This window comes from Pogoniulus pusillus, chromosome 28 (assembly GCF_015220805.1).
Source record: "Pogoniulus pusillus isolate bPogPus1 chromosome 28, bPogPus1.pri, whole genome shotgun sequence".
NCBI classification, from domain to species: Eukaryota; Metazoa; Chordata; class Aves; order Piciformes; family Lybiidae; genus Pogoniulus; species Pogoniulus pusillus.
This window is the reverse complement of record NC_087291.1, coordinates 674,915-701,462: the sequence shown is the minus strand read 5'-3', so window position 1 is coordinate 701,462 and position 26,548 is coordinate 674,915. Positions and strand designations below refer to the sequence as shown.

Here is a 26,548-nt window from a genome sequence, read left to right as displayed (position 1 = left end):
CTTAAGTATGTGAAACTGTGTTCCAAATGCATGCTGTGTTTTGCAGATGAGGGACTGATATTCTTGTTCCACTATTCAGTTGTATTTTCTGGGGTACATCTAAATTGTCCTTCTCAATGCACTTCTTATATAAGGGCAAGGAAGACTAATGGCAGTGGCATTTGGAAATGTTTTAAGTTCATTTGTATTCTTTGTACAGATGGCTTCTGCAATCATGGTAAGTAACAGAGTAATAGCCAAGGAATTTTCAAGCCATTAATCCAAGTTTAAAACAGCAGCACCCAACAGCAAGCTGCAGAAAATGCCTGGAATGTTAATAGGAAGTGCTTCTGTAAGGAATATGCAGTTGTTGTTTCTTTCTCTTGAAGACCCTTTACTGAGTGTGACGTGTTGATGGATGGTACTTTCTGCCTGTCTCTGCAGAACTCCAGCGCAGACCATCGGGTTCGACTGGACCTTGGGCTCTGGGACAAGTTCAGTGAACTCGCCACAAAGTGCATTATTAAAATAGTGGAGTTCGCGAAGCGGTTGCCAGGCTTTACCGGTTTGACCATCGCAGACCAGATCACGCTCCTTAAAGCAGCCTGCCTGGATATACTGGTATGTGCTACACCGCTGCTCTCTTCTCTGCTCCTTCCACTCTGTTTGTCAGGGAGAGGGCATCAAATCAAATACTGCCCCAGCCTTGAGGCTGCAAAATCGAGGCTACCACGGCTGGTACGGTCAGGAGCGGACTCTGGCACATCTGCAGGTGTGTTGGGTGGAATCAGCTTACTTTCCCAAAGAAGTCGGTTTAGTCTGTGGAAGTGCTGCAAGGGCACGTTTGAGTGTTGTGGCACCAGCTTGCAGCAAGTGCTACTTTGGGAAAATGCATTTACTGTTAACGTTGAAGAGAGACCTGAGTCTCTTTGCTTCCTCCTACCTGCAGAGACAGTGCTCTGTATGGAAAGTGCCTGAAAAACAATCCTCTCAACAAGATTTTTGGAGCATGTTGTAGCTGTGGCTACGAGGCAGTTGAAAGAACACGATGCCAGCCTTCAGAATGAGGTGTTGGCAGCTTGTAGAGAGGCAGCCGGTGTGCCTCGAGCCGAACAGCCACAAGCCTCCAGGACACAGATCCCCTCCTGCTTTCACCAGTGCTGCAGGCTGCTGTGAGGTGGGCACCATGACAGATGTCAGCTCAGTGTAGTGCAGTTTTAACTAGGCAGGCATACAACCTGCAGCATGGAAACATGCAGGTGGGCTTGCAGTTTTTCTCCAGCCCTTGTTCTGCCACTATGGCAGGGCGAGCTGTCTTCCCTCCCCTGGTCACTGCTTGTTTCTGTCAGGCTGACCTTCAAGAAGCCCTCAGGGATTTCAGCATTTCTGTATCAAGACCTTAGAGGTCTTCAGGCTTTTTGTGGCAAGTAAGACCCTTTCTGTTGGTTGCAGCAACAACTTTCTGTAGAACAGTTAGCATTTTCAATCTGTGTTAAACATATTTTAAGTATTTTCTTCTGAGCATAAACTTTCAGGTCTTTGTTGAGCCAGGCATGACAAAACAGCCAGTTGTATTTTTTGGCATCACATCGGAGTTTAAACTAGGGAATTTGAAGCAATTAATAGTGGAGTTTTAGAAAGTAGATTGCTTTAAACAGTATCACATTGAGGAAGATATGAACTGCTCTGACCCTTCCCTCCTGTTTTGTCAAAAGCTTGTTTCAAAGAGTTGCATGGATAGAGGAGGGAGAGGGGTAGCTACACTCTTCTTCAGCCTATAAAAAAGAATGTTGAGGTTGCCTTGCCATGCTCAAGAGTCCCCCCTTGTTTTTCCCTTCATCCAGGATCTCATTCAGACTGTCTATGGTCTGTCTGCAGGGCAGGGCCCTTGGTTACCAACTGCCCACTGTCCTTGCCAGCTCTGTCCTGTTAAGTTACATTCCCTCCCAGCCAAAGGCACACAGGGACTGATAAGCCTGTGGCATTGCCTCGAGGGTATTCTGCCCGAGGTAGAGGTATGGGAATTTCTTTGTGCTTTGCTGTTGTAACCAGGAACAAATGATTAATACAGAAATTACCTGAATGTGGTGGGAAGGAGTCAGGATATGGCCTGAATCTATGCCCAAACTCTTTACCCCTAAAACTTTCACTCTTAAGCCACCACCACCTATTTGTTGCAGACTGGCCTGGATCTGTAGCTGCTGGAAGAGTCCATACCCATACTCCAGAATCAGTCACAGCCCCTGTTGCATGGGCTCCCTGTGGCAGCTCCACTCACTGCTTGTGTCACCAGCTCTCTGGACAGTATCAAGTGGTTAGAGGTAGCCTTTCTGCTAGCAGTTTTGTCTGAAGTGCCTAGGTAAAGGCACTTCATGGCCTTTGACCAGGGTGACTAAATAAAAGCCTGGTTGCCAGATTAGAGGAAGAGTAATGAAGTAGTTGGTAAATGAGGACTTCTTTATTTCGACTAATTAATGGATAGAAGGGGTAGTCAATAATACAATTCACTACTCTCACTTTCTGACCATGTGGCAACATTCAAGCTATGGTTATGAACTTTATTGGGCCCTGTCATTCCCCATCACCTGCTCATTCTCATTTTGTTTTCCACCAAACCACAGAAGCTGACACGTGAGGAAGCAGGGCATAGTGAGTGCTGCAGGGAGCTGCAGCTTTCCAAACCCAGGATAAGATATGGTTGCTATGCAGAGTCCCAACTTCCCTGCATGACATTTGCACAAGCTTTATGTGGCTATTTTATGTGCTGCTTAAACCAAGGGAAAATTACCATGAACACAGTAATGTGTAGTGCACACACTGTCTGCAAAGTGCCCATATCATTCAACCCACACCACCGGCACATCGCTCGTACTGCAGTGCAGCTCATACCTTCAAGGTGTATTTTAGTACTTGGAGGAGTGGTTTAATAGCATCTACTTCCCACCTGCCAGCAGGCTGCAGCTTCTAGTTATGAGGAGTGTCTCAAATGGTTTATTTAGTACTGCTGCACAAGCATGAACCTCACCTGTGCACACTCGTGATCCCCTGGACGTGTCCACAGAGCCATGGCATGTGAGAGGAATGGTGTGGGGCTCTCACCCATTAGGACCCCGGTTCTCCCCACCCACCCATCAGCAGCGTCTCTGGGCTGTGAGGAGTCTAAAGCATTTACAGACCCTGCCAAGGCTCTGCTGAACTGGTTCCTACTATTGTGGATGCTTTTACCCCAGTTAAACAGGCCAACGAAGGAAATGGTATCAGGGACTCAGTAAAATCCACTGGAGATGTGCCAAAGAATTGTTTTAGATACAAACAAGCAAAATCTCTGGAAGGGAAATAACATCAAGTCTTGGAAAGTAGCTGAAGGTGCTGATTGATGATGGTGGACCTTACATCTACTCTGGTGCCAGTGCTTCACAGATAAATGTTACTAAAATTCAGCCAGTAACCCTTGCAAAAGTGAGTGCTTCTGTCTGCTGGCACACTGGCCCAGCAGTGGTGAGAGTCCACAGCCTTGCCAGGCTCTGGCAAAGTGAATATGAAGAGTCCAGAGCATCTTAAATCCAATGGATAAAATGCTGGGAAGTCCTTGGGCACTAATTCTTAATAATGGCAATTTTGCTTTCTCTTGAAACCCCCTGCATGTTTGTGCTAAGAGGGCACTTGTGCATGTGCTGTAACCCTGGCAGTTTGTTCATTACTTCAGTCACCTGCTTGAGTTTCTCCTCTGGAGAAGCTGTTCCAGCCAGCTAAGGCAGCTAGCATCAAAACCCCGGGGTTCTTAAAAAAGACCCCAAAACAAGAAGCAAACCCATAGTATGCCTTAAATAGCATGGTTCAAATCAGTGATCATTCTCAGTTTGCACATATCACTTTCTGAATGGTTTTGGTTTTGTGCAACCCATTAGGGGGGTGGGGTGGTTTGCTTTGCACTTCCTAACTGGATCGTGCCTTAAGATATAAATAGTGCTTAAAATAAAGGGTCCTTTAATCATAGGCAAGAACCTTATTTATGGCTGCAAGTGGTGTTTAAGAGCAGAGTGACAAGTAAAATACTTGGCTTGGTTACAACATCTAAACAACATTGAGGACATGAGGAGGATGTCTTCTAGATAGTGGCTCAGTTCAAAATGGAGAAAGATAGCATGATCTCTTATTTTGGAGTACAGACATTTCCCATCTGTTCTGTGGTGAATATGGGCTTTGAATCAGCTTCCCTAGCCCTGGAAGCTTGCCCAAGGGAGATCTGGTACTGCACAGCAGTATCCCTTTTGAAAAGGCAGCGGTTCAAAGTGTCTGTCTTGGGGTTTGGTAACAGGGTGTTCTGGGGTAGTGTCGAAGGAATGCCGGAGAAACCTGAGACCAGATTGCTCTAGTCAAGATAAATGTGTTGTGGAAGACACAGAGCTGAGCTTCAACTGTGTCAGTGCTCAGCAGAGCCACTGCAGGCTCCTCCAGTTGACAGCTGGTGCAGCATTTAGGGTCCTAACTTCCACAGGACCTTTATATTTTAATCCTAATTTTTGCATAGCCCCCAGAAATCTTCTGTGCATGCTCTCCAGGGCCCTAGGCTGGGTAACCTAACTTCAAGTTCATTTCCAATGAGGATCCAGGGTGTAAGTCTTCCTCTGTGTTAGCCCTGAGGAGGCAATAATCTGGTAGGTCTTTGCTGAGTACCCCAAGCATGCACCCTCAAATAGAGTAGCGGCATATGAGGGGTGAGCATGGAGAGCTTTGCAGCAAGGGACCCAGCAGGCTGCTGGAAGGTAGGAGAGCCCACTTAACCTGTGGGCTGTTTGGGGTGACTCTTCCAGGGCACCCCAGTCCCTGCAGGCTGGGAATCTCAGGGCTGTTTGGCATTGACAGCTGGTAATGAGACTTGCCCTCAGAGAAAGGATATGGGGGAACTCTATCTGCAAACCCTGCTTGGGCAGCTGCCCAGGAGGCTGCAGGCAGCCTTTGGGAAACACCACGGCTGGTTTAGTTCAAAGTCCTGCTCTGCTAATTTGTTGGGCTAGGAGTCACGAGGATGCGGAGGGGGAACTCGTGTTGGTAAAGCTTGTCAATTAAACCAGCACTCAAACGGAAGGGGCACCTTATTCCCCAGCTGAGCTAAGGGAAAATCTGTACAGAGCCTAGCTCCTCCAAAACATGGATGCCTCATCATCACAGGCCACACACACTCATGCTCGAAGGCAGCTGCTCTCTGCACAGGCTCAGGATGGGCTGAGCTGCACTCCTGTGTCTCCTGCGTGGCGTGCAAGAAGCACAGCAAGTAGCTCTTGGGTTTCTCAGTCCATACACAACGTTCTCAAACCCTGTGTTTCTTGGAGAAAACAAACTGCAGAGTTCTTCTTTCTGTACAATTCTTTTAGTGCTCTAAAAGTATTACCTACAGCAAACTTCAGGGGCGAGAGCTGCTTGCTGGTGGCAGTGCAGAATCTCTCTTTGGCAACGTGTGCCAGTGCTAATTACTGCCAGTAAGCCTGAAATACAATTCCGCTATTACGTAAAACCTCTGCAGTTACCAGCAGGCTTTTAAGTTCACTCATATTGCGGGGCAGTTTGTGGTCAGGGAAGAATTTGAGTGCCATGTGTTTGTATTTGTGCTTGTAATTCAAGAGGTTACTGTAATTCAGGGGTAGAGGAATGATGTCAAACATGCCTGTCCAACCGCACAGAGTCTTAGTGCTGCAGTGTATATCCACAGTAAGAATATTGCTGAGATAGAAAATAGTTCAAGAGCCTTCTGCAGAAATACACCCCACTAAGTCTCTTACCAGGGAATTTAAGAAGATAAATAAAAGCTTCTCTGTAGGTCTCTTACATGCCATATCCTCCTTATTCTCCTAAGCAATTTGGAGCACTGTTCCCAGGCAAATGTCAAAGTGGAAGAACCAAGCCCAGACTGGTAAGCTGCTGAGTGCTGGGGCCTCTGATTCAGAGCTTCAGCAGCTATAATTAAGACTCTCTCTGTGTTCACTTAGATTCATTTAAATCATCGGTGGAGGCACCATCCCTTGGAGGTCTTCAAGAAAAGACTGGATGAGGCACTCGGTGCCGTGGTCTAGTTGACTTGATAGGGCTGGGGGATAGGTTGGACTGGATGATCTTGGAGGTCTCTTCCAACCTGGTTGATTCTATGATTATCTTTGCTGAAGCTTTAAAACCAAATAAGATGGTTGTATGGGAAATAAATACAGTCCAGCTCTGAAAAAGTATGGCTGTATCACAACTGAGCTCATAATCAGTTAGACTTCTGCATGCTTTCTTTAATTTTAGTTTAGGGAAAAGCCTTCTCCCACCTCTGATTAACGAAAACATTAAGCACTGGTATAGAGCAGAAGCATGTCAAAGTGATGGGCATCTCTTTTATTTGAGCTTTAAAGCAGCATTCATTAATACCAGCTGTACAAATAAGCCTGTGCTGTACGAAGTTTATCATGAGACACACCCTGGGTTTGCCCTGGGAGGCCAAAGCCTTCACCTGTTCACTCTCTCTGGCCATGCTGCCACTTCTCCTGTGACAGCACTCTTCATGCTGCAGTTACCCAGGGGACATTTGCTAGCAAAGTGCAGAGTATCCTCAGTGTTTATTTGTGTGTTTTGCATTCCTGCATGTCCAGTTAGAGGTGTGAATCCCCATCCTCCCCTTGAATGCTTTTATGCAGGGTCACTGTGGGGTGGCCGTCAGCATACAAAGCCAACTTGCCAAAACCAACACTGCCTAGGCTTGCACAGAAGTGGAGGACACTGTCAGTAGTGGGGGGATACACTTTGCACCAGGCAGGGTGCACCTTCACCAGCACTCTCGGGAAGTGCCAGAGCCTTGAGGAAGGCTGGAGGCCAATAGGGCTAGTGAAGAAGCTCAGTGGTGCAGCACACAGAAGCAACAACTGTAAAAAAAGTGCTGGGGCAAGTCCTGAGGCTGCTGTTGGGCCTGCTGGCAGCCCTGCAGACAGCCCTGTGCAGGGTCACGCTTTGATAATCCACTCAGGTGCAAGTGTCCAGGCTGGCAAACAAACGGCATTTCATGGAGGCTGTAACTGCAGCTGCTTAGGAGACAGAGGGCTCTGCACTGCTCTCTGGGGAGCCCTCACACAAGGCTTGTATTCACACAGTTGTGTTTTTCCACTTGCTGTCACAGAAGAAAGGAAGGCACCCCCCAAACAACGATCTGTGTTCTGCCTCTTACCAACTCAGCTGCCTGTGCTCACGCACACAAGATACTGTGGAGATGCTTTGTCTTTGCCAAAAAGAAGAGAAGCACTGTCATGCAAAACTGAGCCCCCAGAGCAGTGACATGTGTGTGTGTGTTGGAAGAGGTGGGGTGGTGTTATGATTTTGCTGGATAAGGGCAGCAGAGAGAGAGCATTTTATAGTTAGGTGCATGTAGCATACTCATTAGAGTGGTTCATGTGAGTATTATGGTGACTTAAGTGCTGACAGCTGCATAGACATTTCTGTTATTCCATAACTAGGGGGAAATTTCCTGATCTTAAACTTCTATTGTAAAAAATACAAAAACTACCTGTAGCAAATTTACTTTATTTATGCCCTATGAGAAAATCTTTGTGCTACTAGACCTGAATAAATTGGACTTTGAGTTTGGATTGTTTTGACCTGGCCATGTGCTGCAGTTTCGTGCATTGCTTGACACATCAAGAAAATGCAACAAACCTCTTGTGGACTGAATTATTTGGGTTTTTTTGTGTCCTTCCACAGATCCTTAGAATTTGCACAAGGTATACACCAGAACAGGACACCATGACCTTCTCGGATGGCCTTACCCTAAACCGAACTCAGATGCACAACGCCGGCTTTGGCCCACTGACTGATCTTGTGTTCACATTTGCTAACCAGCTCCTGCCTTTGGAAATGGATGACACAGAAACAGGTCTCCTTAGTGCCATCTGCTTGATCTGTGGAGGTATCGTACAATACCAGCTGGGATGCGTTTGAAAAGGACAGACACAATCACATCTTCATTTATGTGTTACTTGTTCTGCTTTCCTGTACAAAAACATAAACAGGCAGTAGGTACCTGTAATATTGATGATCTGTGCTTTATAAAGCGCTTGACACTAAAGATCTGTTTCCCACTGGCAGTATTTATTGGTTCTATTATAGTGCTTGCAGCCCAGTAGGCAAATCATATCCTGGGCTGCATCAAAACAAGTGTGGCCAGCAGAGCCAGAGAAGGGATTCTGCCACTTTATTCTGCTCTGGTGAGACCTCACCTGGAGTGTTGCGTCCAGTTCTGGAGCCCTCATTACAGGAAGGACATGGACCTGATGGAGTGGGTACAGAGGAAGGCCTAAAAATGATCAGAGGGTTGGAGCAGCTCTGCTGTGAGGACAGGCTGAGGGAGCTGGGGGTATTCAGCCTGGAGAAGAGAAGGCTTTAGGGGGACCTAATAGGAACCTTCCAGTACCTGAAAGGGTTCTACAGGAAGGATGGAGAGAAGCTGTTTACAAAGGCTGGCAGTGACAGTGGAGACAAGCTTGAGATTAGATTTGAAGTGGATGTTAGGGAAAAGTTCTTTACTATTGAGGGTGGTGGAGCACTAGAACAGGTTGCCCAGGGAGCTTGTTGAGGCCCCTTCCCTGGAGGCATTCAAGGTGAGGCTTGATGGGGCCCTGGGTGACCTGGGCTAGTGGGGATGTCCCTGCCGACTGCAGGGAGCCAGACTAGATCCTGTAGAGGTCCCTTCTGGCCCAGCCTATTCTATGATTCTGTGTTTTCAATTGTATCAAATCATTCTGTCAAATGTCTGTTGTTTGCCTGATAACGACTACAGGCCATATCCTGCTGCCCTTTTCTGTAAGCAGTGCATGGGGAGCTGCACGCAGGGCTCGGTTGGGGCACGGTGCCTGTGAGCACAGCTTTCACTCCTCTCTGTGCATAGAGGAGCAGCCGCAGGGAAGTCATTGATCATAACTTTCTTTATGCACAAATGGCTTAGACTTAGAAATTAGCGTGGTGGCACTGATGCCATGGTTGCTGATTACAACCCGAAGGGGACAGTGTCAAGTAAAATCATTGTTTTTAAATACGAGAAGCAAGGTCAAAGGTGATTGCCAAACTCCTCTGCAGATGTCTGTAGTCACCTTGGCACTCCCCTTTGCAAAATGGGGACCAGCAGTAGGAACGCACCTCTAGGTGGGCCACTGCCATGGTTTAACCCTAGCTGCAACTGGAGGCTGTTTAGAAACCAGAAGTCAGTGACCCTGTAGTACAAAATCGTCCCAATTTTTTGTGTGTATAACCATCCCATCAAGAGCACGGGTGGATTCTGAGCTGGCATTGATGTGTGACCGCTGCATGCTGGCCCATGGATGACGTTAGCTGTCACTCAAGCTAGCACTGCCATCTGCTGACACCTGATGGTAACTCGCTTTTTACTTCTGTCATCTCAGTGACACGTCCAAAAGTAATGCTGAAGGTTGTTTACAGCTCGCTGTTTTCCCTTTGGAGAGGGAGGTGCAAGAGCGAACTGGCAATGCTGGACCACTCAAGTGATAACCCTTTCCAGTCCCCAAGTGAAAATGAGCCTGTTTCAGAGAGCGGTGGCTTATGCTCTTCCTGTCGAAGACTCACTATAGAGTGTGGGTCATAACTGGAGCCAAAGACGAAATCCAGAGCTCTGATGAAGAACATAGAGGAGCTTCTGTGATTCGGCATTGGTAGCAAACTAGGAATTAAAAATCTGATGAGCGCTGTGATACTTTCTTGCAGACCGCCAGGACCTTGAAGAGCCAATGAAAGTGGATAAGCTTCAGGAACCGTTGCTTGAAGCACTGAAAATTTATATCCGAAAGAGGCGCCCCAGCAAGCCTCACATGTTCCCAAAGATCCTAATGAAGATCACAGATCTTCGCAGCATCAGTGCGAAAGGTAAGTCAGCACTAGAGCCTCCGGTAACTTCCAGAGGAAACTGGCCTAGGGACTTGGGTTGGTGTGTTTCAAATACAGCAAAGAAAGGTCCTTGTGACCTTTCTCTTCATGTAACTCTCGTGTTCAAATTGGTACTGCTTTAAGTATACACAGGACTACATTCTTAGTGCAACCTGAAGTGGAAATGACGTTGTATGTAGAAGCGGATTAGCATCTCATTTGCATGAACACTTTGCTAGTCACTTTAAGACAAGAGAAAGGCCTGGATTAAACCTCTGTTAATGTTTGCAGCTGGTGCAGGTTAACCTGTACTTCCTTTCACTGATGGCTTTCAAAAAAACAACACTTGTTTACAGATGGGAGAAGACATTTGTGCACACAGAATTCCTCTTAAGCTGTGGCCTGATGCACTGAAAACTTAGAGCTGATTAGTTCAGAATGTTGAAGGTTCAGCACCTCTGATCCAATCTACCCACGTTTATACATGGATCAGTTTTGGTTTAACATTTTGTGTAGTCTAGTGATTGACTGATCATGTGAAACACATATCCTAAGCACTGTCCCATAAACTCTCTAAAGCACAGGTATAGTTGAATGTCTTCATTTAATCTGAGCTTCCCTAGTTAGTGCTTTGTCCTCTGACGTGTGCAGCCTGACAGGATAGTCTGTGCAGCTGTTCAGAAAGTAGCCATGGACAGTGTGTCAACTTCTTGGCAGCTCTGTGCCATGCCTGTTCTGCCCTCTGCTGAGGTAACAAAGGTGGCTGTGCTCTTGTCTCCCCAAGACCCATTTTCCAGACATGTTCAGCTGTTTCCCAGAGGCACATCCACCTCCAGACTTTTGGGGAGCTGTACCAGTGTGACTACAGAGGCTGAAGCGCTGGATTTCCTATTTCTGTGCAGCAGTTGATGCAGTTCCACGTTTTTACGGTGCTCACTCAGCCACAGATTTGGTCCTCTGCTGGATAAGTGAACAGCTTGTATGTAGAGGTATCTGTGTTGCTGCAGAGCGGATGGATACGTTGAGAAAGTTACTGATTTCATTTGACATGGGATTTGAGAAGGACTTGGGGAGAAAAGCTGAGTTGTTAGAACACACATGCACTTGTTTTACACTGAAACCTGAACTGTTACACTTTAAACAAGATTATGTTATGTCTGTGTATAGAAAAAAATGAGCAATTTGGCTGAACATGAGCCAGCAGTGTGTCCAGGCGGCACAAAAGGCCACTGGCATCTTGGCCTGTATCAGGAATAGTGTGGCCAGCAGGACTAGGGATGCAGTTCTCCCACTGTACTCAGCACTGGTGATGCCTCACCTCGAGTACTGTGTGCAGTTCTGGGACCCTCACATCAAGGATATTGAGGTGCTGGAGTGGGTCCAGAGGAGAGCAACAAGACTAGTGAGGGGGCTGGAGAGAAAGTCTTATGAGGAGAGCTGAAGGGAGCTGGGGTTGCTCAGTCTGGAAGAGGCATAGCAGGGACCTTATGACTCTCTACAGCTACCTAAAAGGAAGTTATAGTCTGCTGGGGGGTCTGGCTCTTCTCCCAGGCAACTTGTGACAGGACAAAAGGGCATGGTCTGAAGCTGCACCAGGGAAGAGTTGGGTTGGGTATTCAGAAGCACTTCCTCATGGAAACAGTGATTAGGCATTGGAATGGACTGTCCAGGGAGGTGGTGGAGTCAACCATCATTGGAGGTCTTTAAGAAAAGACTGGATGTGGCACTTGGTGTTAGGTTATAGGCAGGACTTGATTTTGGAGGTCGTTTCCAGCCTCAGTGATTCTGTGGTTAGTACCAAAAGAATAATTTTGAAGGGAAACACCACAGCTGGAAGCAAAAGTATCCTGAAAAGTGACCACTTACCAAGTTATCTAAAGCTTGCTGTTTACCCTGAAGTAAAGCAAGCTCCATCAAACTGAATCTATAAAATAAACTTGCTGCAGTACTGAGCTATTTCATTCTGCTCTTCTTGCTTGTGGCAAATCTATTTCTACTTTCTTGCTTGTCAGAGCCCTCCAGCTCCTGAAGAATGTACAAGCTCTGTCTAATGTACAAGAAAGGATTCTTCTTTCCATTCTGACCTAAGTGTTTACATTGAATTGTATCATTAATGTTTTATAGTAGAACTAAATTATATCAAAGGAGCAGTGTCCTGGAGGGCTGGGTGTGTTCTGAGTTTCATTGGAAAAGAAACTTCTGGTGGTATGTCATCTCTGAAAGCAGTTGCCAAAACAAGCATGAACTGAGCAGACTCTCTGCTTACGCCAGCGGTCCTTACACCAGTGCATTCTTCTGTGGCATGAGAAGTATTATCAGAAAAGAATTAAGCATTTGTGGGGCTGAAGCAGGAGGCTTCCGAGTCCTTGTAGCACAGTATTAAGTTGGAACTTGGCAAGACCTGAAAAATTACTGTGGTTCTGCACTGGAATAACCAGAGAGGCACTTGGTACTGCAATTGACCTACTCTGTAAGAGGAGAAAGCAGATATGTAACGTGGCCAGATTCAGTTCGTCAGCACTGCTACAGCCAGATGTTTTCAGAGGAGCTCTCAGCACAGTTCTGCATTTCTAATTATAGTGCTTCTCTCTTTGTTCTGAAGTTGAGATTTTTTAAAATATGCATTCACTTGGAAGGGTGCTTATTGCCTTTGTAGATGATTTTTGAAGCTCCTTGGTTCAAGCATGAACGAAAGTGCTCCCTCCCGTTCTGGAGTAACCACCGTGGTGACAGCATGCTCTGTCCAGCATGGACATTGCAGCAGCACAGCTAAGCAGAACGTATCCAGTGGTTGTCTCTTCTGGAAGTGTATTCAATAACCAGACCATTTACTTGATAATTTTGTTGACTCTTCTTGCCTTCCTACACTTTCTATAAGCACACATTCCTATTCCATCAGACTCAGGAATCCTGTGCACTGTGTTAAACCAGAGACTTGAACACTGAGCTTTATGCCTGTATATCACCTAACAATGTTCTAATGCTTTTTAAAACACAGTCTTTCTCCCTTCAGCAGCAAAACGTCAGCCACCTTCATGGCTCGCAGGGGAACAGCATCTTTACTCTATAGCCTTGCTTTATTTGGAGTGCAAGTTTACGACAGAACCTTGTACTTGTTTGCATTGTACTGATTTTTCTGCTGAGCATGGCTTGCCTAGTGCTAGAAGCAGCAGCAGCACTACTTCACAGATCAGGGGTTCCCCAGTAAGAGTCTGCCTTTTCATTCACAAATTTTGTCCATCCAGCATCTCTCTGTCTGTAATAACTTTGTAATCCCTGAGCAGCTCCCTCAGTTAACTGCTCTGTGTTAGGCAGAGTCGTTTTTCAAATGCAGGCTTCCACTGATCTTTGTACACCTGAATGGGTATTAAGGACAAGGTCTTCCGGGGAGCAAGGAGCCAAAGCTGTGTGCAAGCAATTAATGAAGTGGGAGATGTCTGCCTGATCATGTAGCCTTCCCTGTGCACCTGGCACGTTCAAGAAGCTTTAACAAGCCGTAGGAGCAACAAATGCTACTGTGTGGCTCTGTGGGTTTAATGTTTTCCCTAGCCCAGTATTGGTTGCTGGCTCACAGGCTGCAGGCTGGAGTTCTGTCGTCATTTCATTTAGTCATACACACACACAGAGGCCAGCAAAGCCATCTCTAAAAGTGGCCACTGTAGACTTGACATGCCCAACACTGAGCAACTGTTATGGCAGATGTAAACCGCAGTAGCATTTGCATGTACTTTGGTGATTAATTAGCACAACGACAGAAAGCAGCTTCACAATAGCAGTCTCCCTGTGCCTGAACTTGTTCTTTTACTAAACAGTGGTGTGTTAAATTCTGGTTCTTGTTTCATGGAGTGATGGAGTGATTTTCTGTGATTCAGTGGTAGTGTTCTCACTCGAGGATTAACACCACCTATTTAACACAAGTCAACCAGAATTTTTGTCACTCTGAACTCTCTGCAGATCCAGTAGAGATTTAAATCTGTAGATTGCAATTTATGAAAAACTTCATGTGATCACAGTTTATTTTTTCAGCATAATTCAGTGCTGCTGTGGTTCCTTTTAAGAAAAGCAGCAGGCCATCCACTTCACGTGTATTGTAGCATCAGCTGCTATGTCGTAACTTGGAAGTTAAGGAGCACTCATCTAACTCCTTTTTCCTGTAATGAATGAAGAGTGACTTTGTATGCAAGACCAGATTCATTAAAATAACATACCCTGAAATTGCTGATGATGCTGCTAGCAGAAAGAAAAGGGTACAAACTGTACTAATGGAAGGGACTTTGGTTTCTTTTTAAAGGTGCAGAACGCGTCATTACATTGAAAATGGAAATTCCTGGATCCATGCCACCTCTTATTCAGGAAATGCTGGAGAACTCTGAAGGACATGAGCCACTGACACCGACCTCAAATGGAAATGCTGCTGAGCACAGTCCCAGTATCTCACCTAGTTCAGTGGATAACAGCAGCGTCAGTCAATCACCTATGGTGCAATAAGACATTTTTCTAGCTACTTCAGACATTCCCAACATCTTATGTACAGAGATGAAAAGCAAGGAAAAAAAAAACATTTTTACTGCTGCTTAGTTTCTGGACTTAGAAGACATTTATCTATATATGTATATATATAGAGATAAAAACTCAACAGGGACCAAGAAATTTTCCTATGTATCACTATATACTCCTTGCCGTTTAAACTCTTAAAACTAGAAAATGCAATCTTTTGAAAATCTGAATCAGCCATTTCATGCAAAAAATAGTTACGCTTCTGTTTTCTCCTCTGAACATTCAAGACTGCATGGTGACAAGTCAGATCTCAAACTTCATAAAGTCTGGTTGCATTTCTGATGGCTTTGTACATACAAATATACAGCTGTACTTTCTCTACTGGATGTTTGGTGCTTTACTCTTGTCTCTTATACCTAAACTGATCCAGACACCACCTATATGAAGTGGACTACTGTACACATCCAGAAAAAGAAGTGAAAAGGACCATCTGATTTCGTTTAATATGAAAAGTTGTCTTTGATGCTCTTGAGTTGCATCGCCTTGCTTGTAAAATGTATACAGAAATTCACTGCACTGGCAGGAATCAGTATCAGCATTAACTGCTAGATCAGTTATTCAGATGTCATTTGTTCCACTGTCAACGTCACTTTAAAGAAGTGGTTTCTTACCTGGCTGGTGACCTAGCTACATTTCTACAGCAATGATAGCCTCCAAGGCAGAAACACTTTTTAGTGTTACTATGTTTTTGTTTACTTGTTCACAAGCCATTAGGGAAACTTCATGGGATGATAACTAGCAGGCTCATTTACAGCTTTTGGATTAGCAAGTCTAGGGTATTTCCTTTAGCACTGACTGTCAGGAAATGGCTGGGTTATCCAGGCTTCCAGGTGCTAGGAAGTACAGCTGAGACTTCCAGAAACACAAGGAGAGAAACTGCCTTCTTGGCCTTGTTAAACCACCATGAAGCAGAGTGAAAACTGTGGTAGAACGGTTAACAGATTAAAGTGTCAGTTTCTTAGGTTTCATTTAAAGCACTAGTAGATTTTTTTTATATATTCTAGCAAGTCTGTGATGTACTTTCACTGGCTCTGTTTGTACATTGAGATTGTTTAACAATGCTTTCTATGTTCATATACTGTTTACCTTTTTCCATGGAGTCTCCTGGCAAAGAATAAAATATATTTATTTTAAAAAAAGCAGCTGTGTAGAAGTAGTCCCTCTAGAGCAAGCGTTACACACACACACGGGAGTTTTCCATTTTTTAATGTTTAAATTTCATTTCAAAAAGCAGGTTTGCTGTTTGCAACCATGACAATTAAAATGTGCTTTAGCACAGCTGTCTAGAACATCTCTACAAGCCAGTAAGACAAATACACAACATTTCAATGAGTAAAAAAGAGCATAAAACTGTAAGTGTAAGAACAAAATGCTAAAATGCCTACACACAATAATAAAACCCATCAATTACATTATCACATAAAAGAAGTCAAATGTACAAAAGTTTGTGACAGGAGGGACAAAAGGACAACACAAGATATTTGCTGGAAAACATTTGTGTGCTTTCTGGGCACTTAATTAAACATATCAAAATCATCATCTTCATCAGAATCTGCGAAGTATTTAACTTCTTTTCTAGCCCGGCCTGTCCGTGGCTTTGGGGCAGCTTCAGAGGCAAAGCCTGATTGGAAGATTTCCACATCAGTGTCCTGGTCAAAAGCAGCCCTCTTGAATTTCTTTAGAAAGAAAAGACAAGTCAGTTGTGATGCTGGGCACATTTTCCCCTTCAATATTCAGAACTGAAGAAACCTTCTCTAATTTCTGAACACAGCTCAATTCCCATTATCATATTTGGTAACCTACAGTAAGAGCATGCAGCTTCTATGCAAAGCAAGTTCTTTGCACAGGGAGCAATGAGCACAGATGGCACTGACCTTGCTTGCTGTTGATTTAGGTGTTTTCTTCCCAGGGTTGTATTCACCTTCATTTTCTGAACTGGATGCTTTCCTTTTCCTTGCACCTCTACCTTTCCCTAGGTGAGAGAAGACAGTTGAACTCTGTTGTCTTTTGGGGGGTGGTTGGGCTTTTTGTTTATTGTTTGATTGTTGGGGATGTGTGTGTTTGTTTAGTTGGTTGGTTTGGCAGGGTTGCTACTTTTTTTTTTTGGTCGTTCTTTTTGGGTTTGTTTTGGGGTCTTTTAGATAAAACTCCAGAGTTCAGCAGACTGAAAAAAAACTCAGTAGAATTACTTTAGCATGTCCACATGTTAAAGCTCAAATATAGCTTAAAACTCAAGCTTCTTCACCACAGCAGTTGTGACATTCTGGTTTATTTTCTTGGTTTTAAGTATTTTGTATTGCTTCCAAAGCTAACACTCACCCTAGCACTTCAAGCTGTCAGTTCAAGACAGGCTCAACCTTCACTAGACCAACGACTTCTAGACTTCTGAAGTACTTCGAGGCCTTGGTCACCTTCAGTACTGATTACACAGCATTAATTCACCTTTACTATTTAGTTAGTTAACTGTTAAATATCAACAATCAGCACTGGCATATCATTTAGAGACTTCTCTGATTACACCCCTTGGTGTGCTTTGTTGAGAGGACTCTAACAACTGAAAACTGGGATACCAAAGAACTGATTTTACAAGCCAGAATTACTGCCTGAATGTTACTGTCTGGTAAAAAGCTGATGTAAAAAAAAAGTTACCCTGTCACAGAAAAGGCTCGTGACCGAGCAATCTGCTAGTGGTTCATTCACTAACAGATCAGTGTTCTAATTTTGGAAACACTGGTTCTGCTTCCTTATAAAAGTGACTGTGAACCTGTGCAGCAGACAACACACACCTGAGTCTCGAGCAGCACAGCACCAAAACCTACCTTTGGGTGTTGCAGTCTTCTTTGGAATGCCGAATTCTGAATCTGAGTCAGAGTTTACAGTTTCCATCTTCTTGGCTTTGGGAACTCTTTTAGGTTTAGAGGGCACATCCAGTTTTGCTGTCAGAAGTCAGAGATTATGAATATGTTGAATTCACATACTAGTTCTAAGTATTAAATTTTATGAGATACTCTAATTGCGGCATAAGTGGCAGCTACTAAAACAAGATGAGTGGTTTCTACACTTGAAGATACAGCAGCTTTTACCTGCCAGAGCCACTCCACCTGCCAGAGGGCACACAAGCACTTGAGGGGCACTCCGAAGTGCTGGTGGCCTGGGGGTGTGGGGGATGGCACTGAAGGTGGAGCAGCTGAGATGGCCTTTGCTGGGTGATTGCCTGTGTAGGGAGAGAAGAAGCCCAGGTTCCTGCTGGAGATACCAGGCAGTCCCCTGGGCAGTGCTGGCACAGCTCTAGCAGCAGCTCCATCCCTGGCTGCTGCCCATTGGGTTGGGCTCCTGATCCTGCTGGTGAGCTCTGCCAGCTCAGAGATGTGCTGGGCATGAATGGCTGCCAGCCGTCAGGTGGAGGTGCATGCAATAAACAGGAGGTTTCTTTTGTCATGCTTTCAGACGTATCAGTGCATGGGGCAAGCTCCAGCAGGTTTGACTACCTACTTCTTCATCTTTTTGAGTACACACCGGGATACCAGTTAACTGCAGCAACAGAAGGTCTCCAGTTGGATACTTTAAACAACATTTGGATACATTATAGTGTTCACAGATACAGACCGATGCTTGAGCCATTTCTGCCTTCCCAGGGATACAACTGCAGGATTACCTTCCCCACGAGGACTGCAGGAGTCTAAGAGACAGTGCATTTGAATGATACACTGTTTGCTGTCAATCTCAGTGAATGGGAACTTAAAAAACAAAACAGCACCCCTGGAAGAGCAGATACCTTTGGATTTCTTACAGAACTTCATTTACTGCTACACAACTAGCGTTGCCACCTTTCAAAGACACGGGCAGGCTCACACAATAGGTGGCAAGGGGCAATTATCATCTCATGTACTCTGTATGGTCACAGAGGAGTCAGTCTTTTGCAGAAACCTCAGATCCGCTACCGACCTTCACTTGACCCGCCACAAATACCTTCAAGATGATGAGGCACATCTGGAGTAAAAGCACTCCAGATACCTGGAATGTGGACATTGTGAGAACATAAGCTTTCATTTATGGTGTCACTAGGGAAACGTGTTCAGAGAGAAAGTGTCTCCACAAACTTTAGGCTATGATGCCTTAAACTGCTACCTACTGAGAAGTCACTGCAGAAGGACGGTCATGGCTTTCCGTTTTTTGTGAGACTACCTACTGGGTAGTCCAACTATTGTCCTGACTATCCAAAAACTAAAGTCACTTTTGGCATCACACGTGGGGGTGGGGCAGTGTTACCTATAGCAGCATTTCAGATAAGACCTGGGGAGGGAAGCAACATGTAAGCTCAGCAGTCTTTTTCATGCTCTGTAGGGAACACTAGAGGTCAAGAGAGTTCATCTCAAATTGACCCAAGTCTGAAAATAAGCTGAAGTCACACCTATTCCTTTAATTTCTGCTCACTGAGAAGGGAACGTGGCTGTACAAGTAGCAAGCCATAACAAATTGTTCCTCAGAATCAGCCTTCTATGCTTACAAATCCAACCTCTGAAGTCACAGAAACTCAAACAGCTCTGAAACCCTTGTTTCAGCCACACAAGAGGCAGTCCCAAGGCAAGAGTGAGTGGATGCAATATTACAATGCCAGTAACTGTTACATATGATAGAGCTGTGCCTGTTCTTGCCTGTTGATGAGCAGTGGTGAATGAATTCCTTGCTCTATGCATGGCTTTTGCTTTACCTATTAAACTGTCTGTATCTCAATCTATGATCCCACTGGTGTGTGTGTGTCTATGTGTGTGTTGTTGGAAGTGAGTAAGTGGCTGTGTGGTGGTCAGTTGCTAACTGGTGTTAAACCACAACAACCTATTACGGACATTCTTAGGGATTTCTCCCTTGCACTTGCTCTCCTTCCTTTTAAAGTAAGTTAGATCCATTATAGAAGACTATCTTCAATCCCAAGGTCAGACTGTTTTACTTTTTCACTTATTTCCTGAGGGTAAAACTCTCCCATTAAACAAACTAAATGAAAGGCAGAAAACCAGTTCTGTATGTGGAAAGTATTAAATTTTGACACTGCAGTAGCCAGTCAAAAGTAATACATTACTATCATTATGGAACTGGAAGTTCACATCCTATACTAATTTTCACCAAGTTCAAAATAAATGAGAGCAGTTCTCTTTAAAGATGTGAACAGACAATGCAAAAGCAGGGAAGATGAGCTGTGAATAAATGGATTGGCTTACAGGACAATCCTAGACGTACCCTTTTTAGCAGCTACTGTTTTACTTGGTAATTTCTCTGTTTGTTTTGGGGGAAAAGATGACGAGAAAACAGGAGCAGAATCCTCTTCATCACTGTCCAATTTTGCTGTATCTAGAAACACAGAGTACGATGCACTGAATGTTTTAAATCATTAGTATTAACTGTAGTCAAAGTTTATCTCCAGAGAGCTCTTCTGATAGTTCAGCTAGACTACAGATGTACTGTGAATTTCTTAGATTTGTTCCTCTTAGGGTCAGAATCTCCTCCCTTTTCCCCTTTATAAAATCCAGACATCCTTCTTCTGCAACTACTGTGTGAAGTTTGTGTATAGTACATAAACTCCCCAATATTTCATAGCAGTTGAAAACATGCTTACCACCATCTGTCTTCTGAGAGTAAGATGGGAAAGAGAAGATGTTCCCAAAATCTTGATTTTTCTTGTCTTGAGACATTTTTCTACTTCCAAACAGAAAAAAGGACATGATGAAGTGCATTAACTACATGCTAAAATACACAGACATTGTAATATCCACATGACATTAAGTTTCTGGTTTAGCATGACACAGCTTTTCTAGCATTTCTGTATATGCTTGCAGCATTCAACTCCCTAAAACTGCCAGAATCTTTTCCTGTTTACAGTTCCATATACTAGAGTGGCACAAGATGGAACAGGCAGACTCTCACAAAATGCAGATTCACAGATTATATTAGTGACAGTGGTAAAGCCATAGGTGAACTGTACAGCTGAGATAACAGCCTTGGACACTTTTCTATCTTGTAGGCTTTAACTCCTCTCCAGAAACGTGCACATTTTGTCGGACGTGGTGCGCACTGACTAACAACAGGCTGATGTTTCTCAGACTTACACGTTCCAAAAACCATCAGTAAAATACTGCTGAGTTACAGTACTTACTCTGGAGAGAGTTTTGATTTGGCTGGGGAGAAGTCATATTCATCTTTTTCTAAACTGTCCGAGGGAACAAACTCATCTTCTCTGTCATTTGTAACTGGAGAAGCTTTTACTTTGAGCTCATCCAAATCATTGTTGTTATTGGCATCATCATCATCATCATCATCATCTGCATCATCATCTTCTTCTGAGAAGTCAAAAGTATACTTGGGCCTCTCAGCTGAAAAAAACCCAATGTGTATCCATGTTAAGATGGCTGTTTATGTTAACACATAAATAAAATCATTAATCAATCCCTGTCTTGGAATACACAAGACTTAAGGATGAAGGGAAAAAAAACAACCAACTTGTTTGAGCCTGGAAGAATAAAGGGACATAGTTTAAAGTGTTACCAACCATCTAACACCACTTGTGGCTTGCTCATATACCTTCAGCATTATGAAGACATCACTCCAGGAGTGCTTTTAAGGAATGCAAATCCTTCACTTCAATTGAAGTTTTCTTGAATCTAGCATTATAACATTCTTCCTAATCAAGTGCTTGAAAAATTGATCAACAATTTTCCAGATAAACCCATATATTTTCTTAAATAATCAAATATTTGTCTCTTTCCCAAATGTTCAGTTTCTGGTATTTTTTCTTTTCATGCTCTATTCAGAATTTGTGTGACAAATTTTCCCTAGCTATTTGGGCCTTACATGACAGTATAATTGCATTAGAGTAATAAGGGCTGGGGGTTTTGTTTTTATTTAGTGGCATTATCCTGTCTATTTCTTGCATAATGTGCTAGTTTTGCAAGTCATTTCTATTCCAGTGTTTATAATAAAAGAAAAGATTTCTGGACCAAGTCAGAAAAACTTCCATTTCAACTCTCAATTTCTTGACCTTGATGTTAGCATTTGTCACTAACCACACAGTGAAGAAAAGTATATTGCAATCTATCTGCAGAAGATATAGACTTAAAAGGCTGTGGTGAAAGGAAAACACAGTTCTCTAACTGGAACTTTAAGTTACAAGGCGCAGTTCACAGAAGCCAGAGTACCTGCAGCTCTCCTAAGCAGAGAATCTCTTGGAATAATCACAGGCTCGTTCTCTTCTAAATCGCTTTCCGACTTGGATTCATCATCTGACCATGGGTTCCGTTTCTTCACTTTTTTTGCACTGGATTTTGTAGATGATGGTGTTCTTCTTACCCTAGTACCTGCCACAAGTTACAGCATTTGCCACAGTCAGGGTAAACCAGTATTTCCCTATTTTCTAGTCATTTACGATGCATCAATACAGCATAAGTTTTTACCTTTAAAAGTTCTGCTTCCTGAAGAAAAAAAAACAGTGTGATGCAATGTCTCCACAAGAATGTGACCTGCTGCTGCCAAGCAAATCTATTTTACGACTGAAAAAACAGAAGTCTCTAATGTGAAGTTATAACTCCTCCATGATGTAAAGGTTGATGGGGATTTCCATTAAAGGAACTATCGGCCTTCCATTATTCAGAGAATACAACCAGGAGGAGTTACCAGAAAATCCAATTAACATGGGAAGCAGAGGATACCCTTTTGAGGGGTTACAAGGCAGTCAGTCAGTTGCAGTGCAAGCTTAAGTCAAGGTGGGCTCTGGCTAGGGTGTATGTAGACAACTTAATCAGTTAATCCATTAAGGTTGGATAAGCCTATAATAATTAAACCCAAAACTTATCTCAGAAGAATTACTTGTGCAACCACTTGGCTTTTTGTTTGGGTGGTTTTTTTAATGTACTCTCTTTTCTGTCTTTAGCTTTTTTTGTTGTTGTTGCCATCTCTCCATTACTAGCATTATTCAAGCAGTGGTAATAAATTCCTACTATCAGAGGGAAAAAGTGAAGTCAGTGCAGATATCAATTAGTCTGCCAAGCCATTAGACATGCAGTTTTTCACAAGTCACAATGATTATGTCAACACGTCAATTTAATTAGGTTTTACAGTCTATACTAAGACTGAAGCTGAATGCCATGTCCTTCAACATCAGAGAGCATGCCAACTAGAAACTTGTTTGCACAGAATCTGTCTGTAAAAATAATCTCATTTTCTCCTAATTGAAAGATTTAACCTCTTTGCAAAACGGAAGCAGAAAATGTAAACCCCACCGTCCCCAGAAAAGCAGCTCACGTAACAAATTTCAGCAGAGTACTCTCAAGTGCTTCCACACATCTCTTCAGGGAAGAGAATCAGATGAAGTAATTGATTATTGTGGTATATTCCCACTCTCTATTAAAAATTAAAATCAGGCATTAAAAATGCATGTTAACATTAACAGCTAATGTTAACCACATTAACTGTGTAAGGCTTATGGAAGGACCTGGACGTGTTAGAGCATGTTCATAGGAGGCCCACAAAGATCGTAAGAGGCCTGGAGCACCTCTCCTATGAAGAGGGGCTGAGAGAGTTGAAGTTGTTCAGCACTGTGCTGGTTTGAGGCTAACAGGAATATTTTAACGAGAGAAGTTAGATTACTGTTTGTGAAACAAAACGTTATCATTCACTGGTTTGCTGAGAGGGCTAAAATCCCAAATGTAAACAATTTCTACCACTTGAGGCTGTCGCTGGATCCTTTCACTTCCTCTTCGCTCTGCTCTAATCTCTCTCCCTTAACAAATAACAAGTAAGCTTTGCTGCCTTCTGCTTTTGTCTGGCTGGGAAGGGAGACAGAGAAGAAGAAAGAGAGGGCAGCCTTGAGTTCCTTCTGCGCAGTTTCCTTCGCCCAGGAGAGAGTTTGGCTTTCTGTATTATTTCTGATTTGTATACAACTGTAAATACTTGTAAATAGATTGTGTATATATGCCTGTCAATTTTGCCATGCTGTAAATACAGCTCCATCCTGCTTCCAAACTGTGTGAGCTGGTCTGGTAAATTTCAATAGTGGTGGGGGAGGTTCCTAACCCACCACAAGCATGAAGAAGAGAAGGCTCTGGGGAGACTTTATAGTGGCTTTCCAGTACCTAATGGGGGCCTACAGGAAAGCTGGGGAGGGCTTGTAGTGATAGGGCAAGAGGTCGTGGCTTTAAATTGAAAGAGGGTAAATTTAGGTTAGATATTAGAAATTTTTTTTTCACTATGAGAGTGAGAAGGCATTGGAACAGGTTGCCCAGAGAAGTTGTGGATACTCCCTTCCTGGAAGCATTCAAGACGAGGCTGGATTTTTAAGCAACTTGGTCTAGCAGAAAATGTGGGGGTAGTTCCAGTGGGGTTGGAACTAAATGATCTTTAAGACCACTTCCAGCCCAATCATTCTATGATCTTACCTGGCTCCTTCTTCTCTCTCTTCAGTTTAGGAGTTTTAGTTGCTGTGGCTGATGTATTCAATGAGTCATCCCCACCACCTTCAGCTGCTGCACCACCAAATTCTTCATCAAATTCCATTTTTATTGCTAGAGAATCAGTTTCACCCTGAAAACACAAAAATGTTGGACAAAATATAATAAACTGCATATCTGTATTTCAAGATACGACTGGAAATGTTTTGGAGAGGATAGTAAATTAGACTAGTACACTGACATTTCTTGAGCAGTCTTGGAAAGGAGAAATCTCAATAAAAACACCTAAACAGTAAGTAGTTACAAGAAGATTGCAAAGGCAAAAGAAAGCTAGGATTACCTTCTTTATGCATCAGGTCAGCAAACAGTAAAAATGCAGCATGAATGAGGTCTAGCACTTTAGATTTGTGATACCAGAGTAGAAAATGTAACAGTTGATATAAAAATAATCTCACCATAGGGTTAGTCTTGATTTACCTTTTTCTTTTTCAGCAGTTTCCTACTGGCATCAGCTTTCATGGCAGACGTAATCTGTGGAACTATTCTTCTGCCAAATGGTGATGGCATGGTTTCTTCCAACTGAAGTTTCTTCATCTTGGGTTTACCAACTTTGCCTTTGATTGGTTTGCCAACCATGCCAGCCAAAACATCTTCTCTCTCCTGTGCTTCTACTTTCTAACAAAGAAGGAGGGATGGAAGGAAACACATTCATTTTAATGAGGATGAAATGGAACATGGTGATTATTTAAGATTCATCTCCTTTTAACACGGAGCAGAAGACTTCTCTTAATTCTTGCTTGAATGGTAACACACTTCCCAATAATGGAAAACCAACCACCTAATCTTAGTAAATTCTTCATTAACCTGGAAAGTTAAAAACTACACTTTTACTAATATCAAATAACACTGCTAAGATTGAAAATCTTTTATTAAGTTTGTTTGCCATGTATGTGTCTGGGTACTAAGGTAACTTTTCAGTACATCAACGTTCTATTTAAGCAGCTAGTTTCTAAAGTTATTTTTAAGGCACATTTTCTAGTCTTTTTTTCTCAGTATGAACAAATCCCTGACACACAGACATCTGAACAGAACACTTCCAACTGCAGCTGTACCATGAACACGTGCATAAATAAAACAAACACTTTATTTGTACTGTCCTGTGTCACTTCAAAAGATCACCTTATCCCTTTTCAAGCAACATTGAAAGTTGAGGCAGAGAAAGTTATTCATCTCCAGGACTTTAGTTTTTTTCCAGAGTTAGTGATGAGACAAAGTAAGAGCCTCTCACATAGCACTTTCAGTCTACACACTTTGTCCTAGATGTACAGCTTTGCATCTGACAATACTTACAGCCCCAACCAACTAGATCATGTAAAAATACTGCAATTGCTTCCAGTTACTACTCCCAGGTTCATGCACCATATGAAAACATTTTTTTTGCAACTATTTTTCTTTTATCATCCTTGACTTGGAAAAAACATTAAATTACATAGATGCAAGAGACAATCCCTGAGGAACACAACTAGGAACAGAACTACCCAATATTGGTTTACCACTTGCCACTATCTGTTTCTAATCTAAAATGTGGTGCAATTTTTCCTTACATTTAAACATGCTTAATAATCTTTTTCTTAATTGAAATGTAATCTTTTTAGAAAGATATGTAAAATGAAACATACTTCAAGCTCTTCAACAAAGGCCGCTAAATCTTCTTTCCAGAGGTCTGAAGAAGATTTCCTTTTAAGGTCATTCAGTTCTCTCTCCTGAAACAGTAGTGTGTAGAATGTGAATTACTATGCCACAACTAAGTAGATAATACTGTAATTGAACACTGACGATTAGACATGACAGTAATGACTGTATCATTCAAGAAAAGCCTTCCATAGTGTACCAACCTTTGAATCTCTTTGCTTAATTAACTCTTCTACTTTCTCTTTTGTAAGTGACCACAGAGACATGTTTAGGATATAGTTGAAGTCAGGGCCAGAAGCTGAGCCAGAAGCAGAGGAAGCATCATCATTCTGGTTCTGTGGGTCCTCCTCTTCTGCTGCCTAAAATGAAATATTCACAAGTGTTTAGCTCTGTGCATGAACAGAAACTTCATATTTAAGAAAACAAATCTAAACCTTATACTAGCTGTCTGCTTTGTATGAGAAGTAGCAAAAGCAGTGGCAATGGCACAGAAGAGGGGCAGCTTATAAAAATTCCAAGTTGCTTTCCCAAGTGGTTTCACCTTCACATAGTAAAGTGTGAAATGACACTTGTCACATGAATCTTCTGGAACGATGAAAAACCCTACTGTTTTTTAAATTGCAGAAGTAAATATAGGTGAAGGTCAAGTTTACTAAAACAACTTAATAACAAAAATTACTAATGCAGCAATACTTATTTTCGCAATCATAACTAGATTGTAAGGTGTGATGGCTTGGGTATCACCCACCCCCTACACTTCAGAAGATCACCCAGTTGGCTGGAAGTTAAGGAATGAAGCTGTATTTACAGCTTAGCACAATTTAGAAGTGTATATATATACAATCTATACAGTTATATACAAATTAAATGTAATAGGGAAACACAATACCCATCCCAGAACAATCAGATTGCCAGGAGGGTTCCTGACCCAAACCTCCTCCGCCCCACCCCCACCTCTTTCTCTCCCTTCAGAAATAACCGGATCAGCC

General features: G+C 43.1%; 2 protein-coding genes across 10 annotated transcripts in view; one reads left to right on the top strand and one right to left on the bottom strand.

Annotated features, from left to right (window-relative positions):
- Positions 1 to 15,572, top strand: part of RARB (retinoic acid receptor beta) — a 411,132-nt gene extending 395,560 nt beyond the window's left edge. For 5 of the 7 annotated variants that reach the window (XM_064167086.1, XM_064167087.1, XM_064167092.1 and 2 more), the window contains 4 exons: positions 424 to 600; positions 7,705 to 7,909; positions 9,718 to 9,876; positions 14,168 to 15,572. In XM_064167086.1, the coding sequence (XP_064023156.1) occupies positions 424 to 600; positions 7,705 to 7,909; positions 9,718 to 9,876; positions 14,168 to 14,364 (738 nt within the window). In that variant the 3' untranslated portion in view covers positions 14,365 to 15,572. Of the gene's footprint in view, positions 1 to 423; positions 601 to 7,704; positions 7,910 to 9,717; positions 9,877 to 10,232; positions 11,056 to 12,532; positions 13,877 to 14,167 lie in introns of those variants that run through there. The other 2 variants (XM_064167090.1, XM_064167089.1) reach the window with 2 other exon arrangements.
- Positions 15,573 to 15,622: 50 nt separating this feature from the next.
- Positions 15,623 to 26,548, bottom strand: part of TOP2B (DNA topoisomerase II beta) — a 64,239-nt gene continuing 53,313 nt past the window's right edge. Inside the window, exons 26-36 of one of the 3 annotated variants that reach the window (XM_064167082.1) lie at positions 25,763 to 25,918; positions 25,547 to 25,630; positions 24,345 to 24,542; positions 23,856 to 24,000; positions 21,621 to 21,779; positions 20,582 to 20,798; positions 20,045 to 20,127; positions 19,669 to 19,779; positions 17,253 to 17,369; positions 16,308 to 16,405; positions 15,623 to 16,109 (exon numbers count right to left, since the gene is read on the bottom strand). In XM_064167082.1, the coding sequence (XP_064023152.1) occupies positions 15,948 to 16,109; positions 16,308 to 16,405; positions 17,253 to 17,369; positions 19,669 to 19,779; positions 20,045 to 20,127; positions 20,582 to 20,798; positions 21,621 to 21,779; positions 23,856 to 24,000; positions 24,345 to 24,542; positions 25,547 to 25,630; positions 25,763 to 25,918 (1,530 nt within the window). In that variant the 3' untranslated portion in view covers positions 15,623 to 15,947. The remainder of the gene's footprint in view (positions 16,110 to 16,307; positions 16,406 to 17,252; positions 17,370 to 19,668; positions 19,780 to 20,044; positions 20,128 to 20,581; positions 20,799 to 21,620; positions 21,780 to 23,855; positions 24,001 to 24,344; positions 24,543 to 25,546; positions 25,631 to 25,762; positions 25,919 to 26,548) is intronic. The other 2 variants (XM_064167083.1, XM_064167084.1) reach the window with 2 other exon arrangements.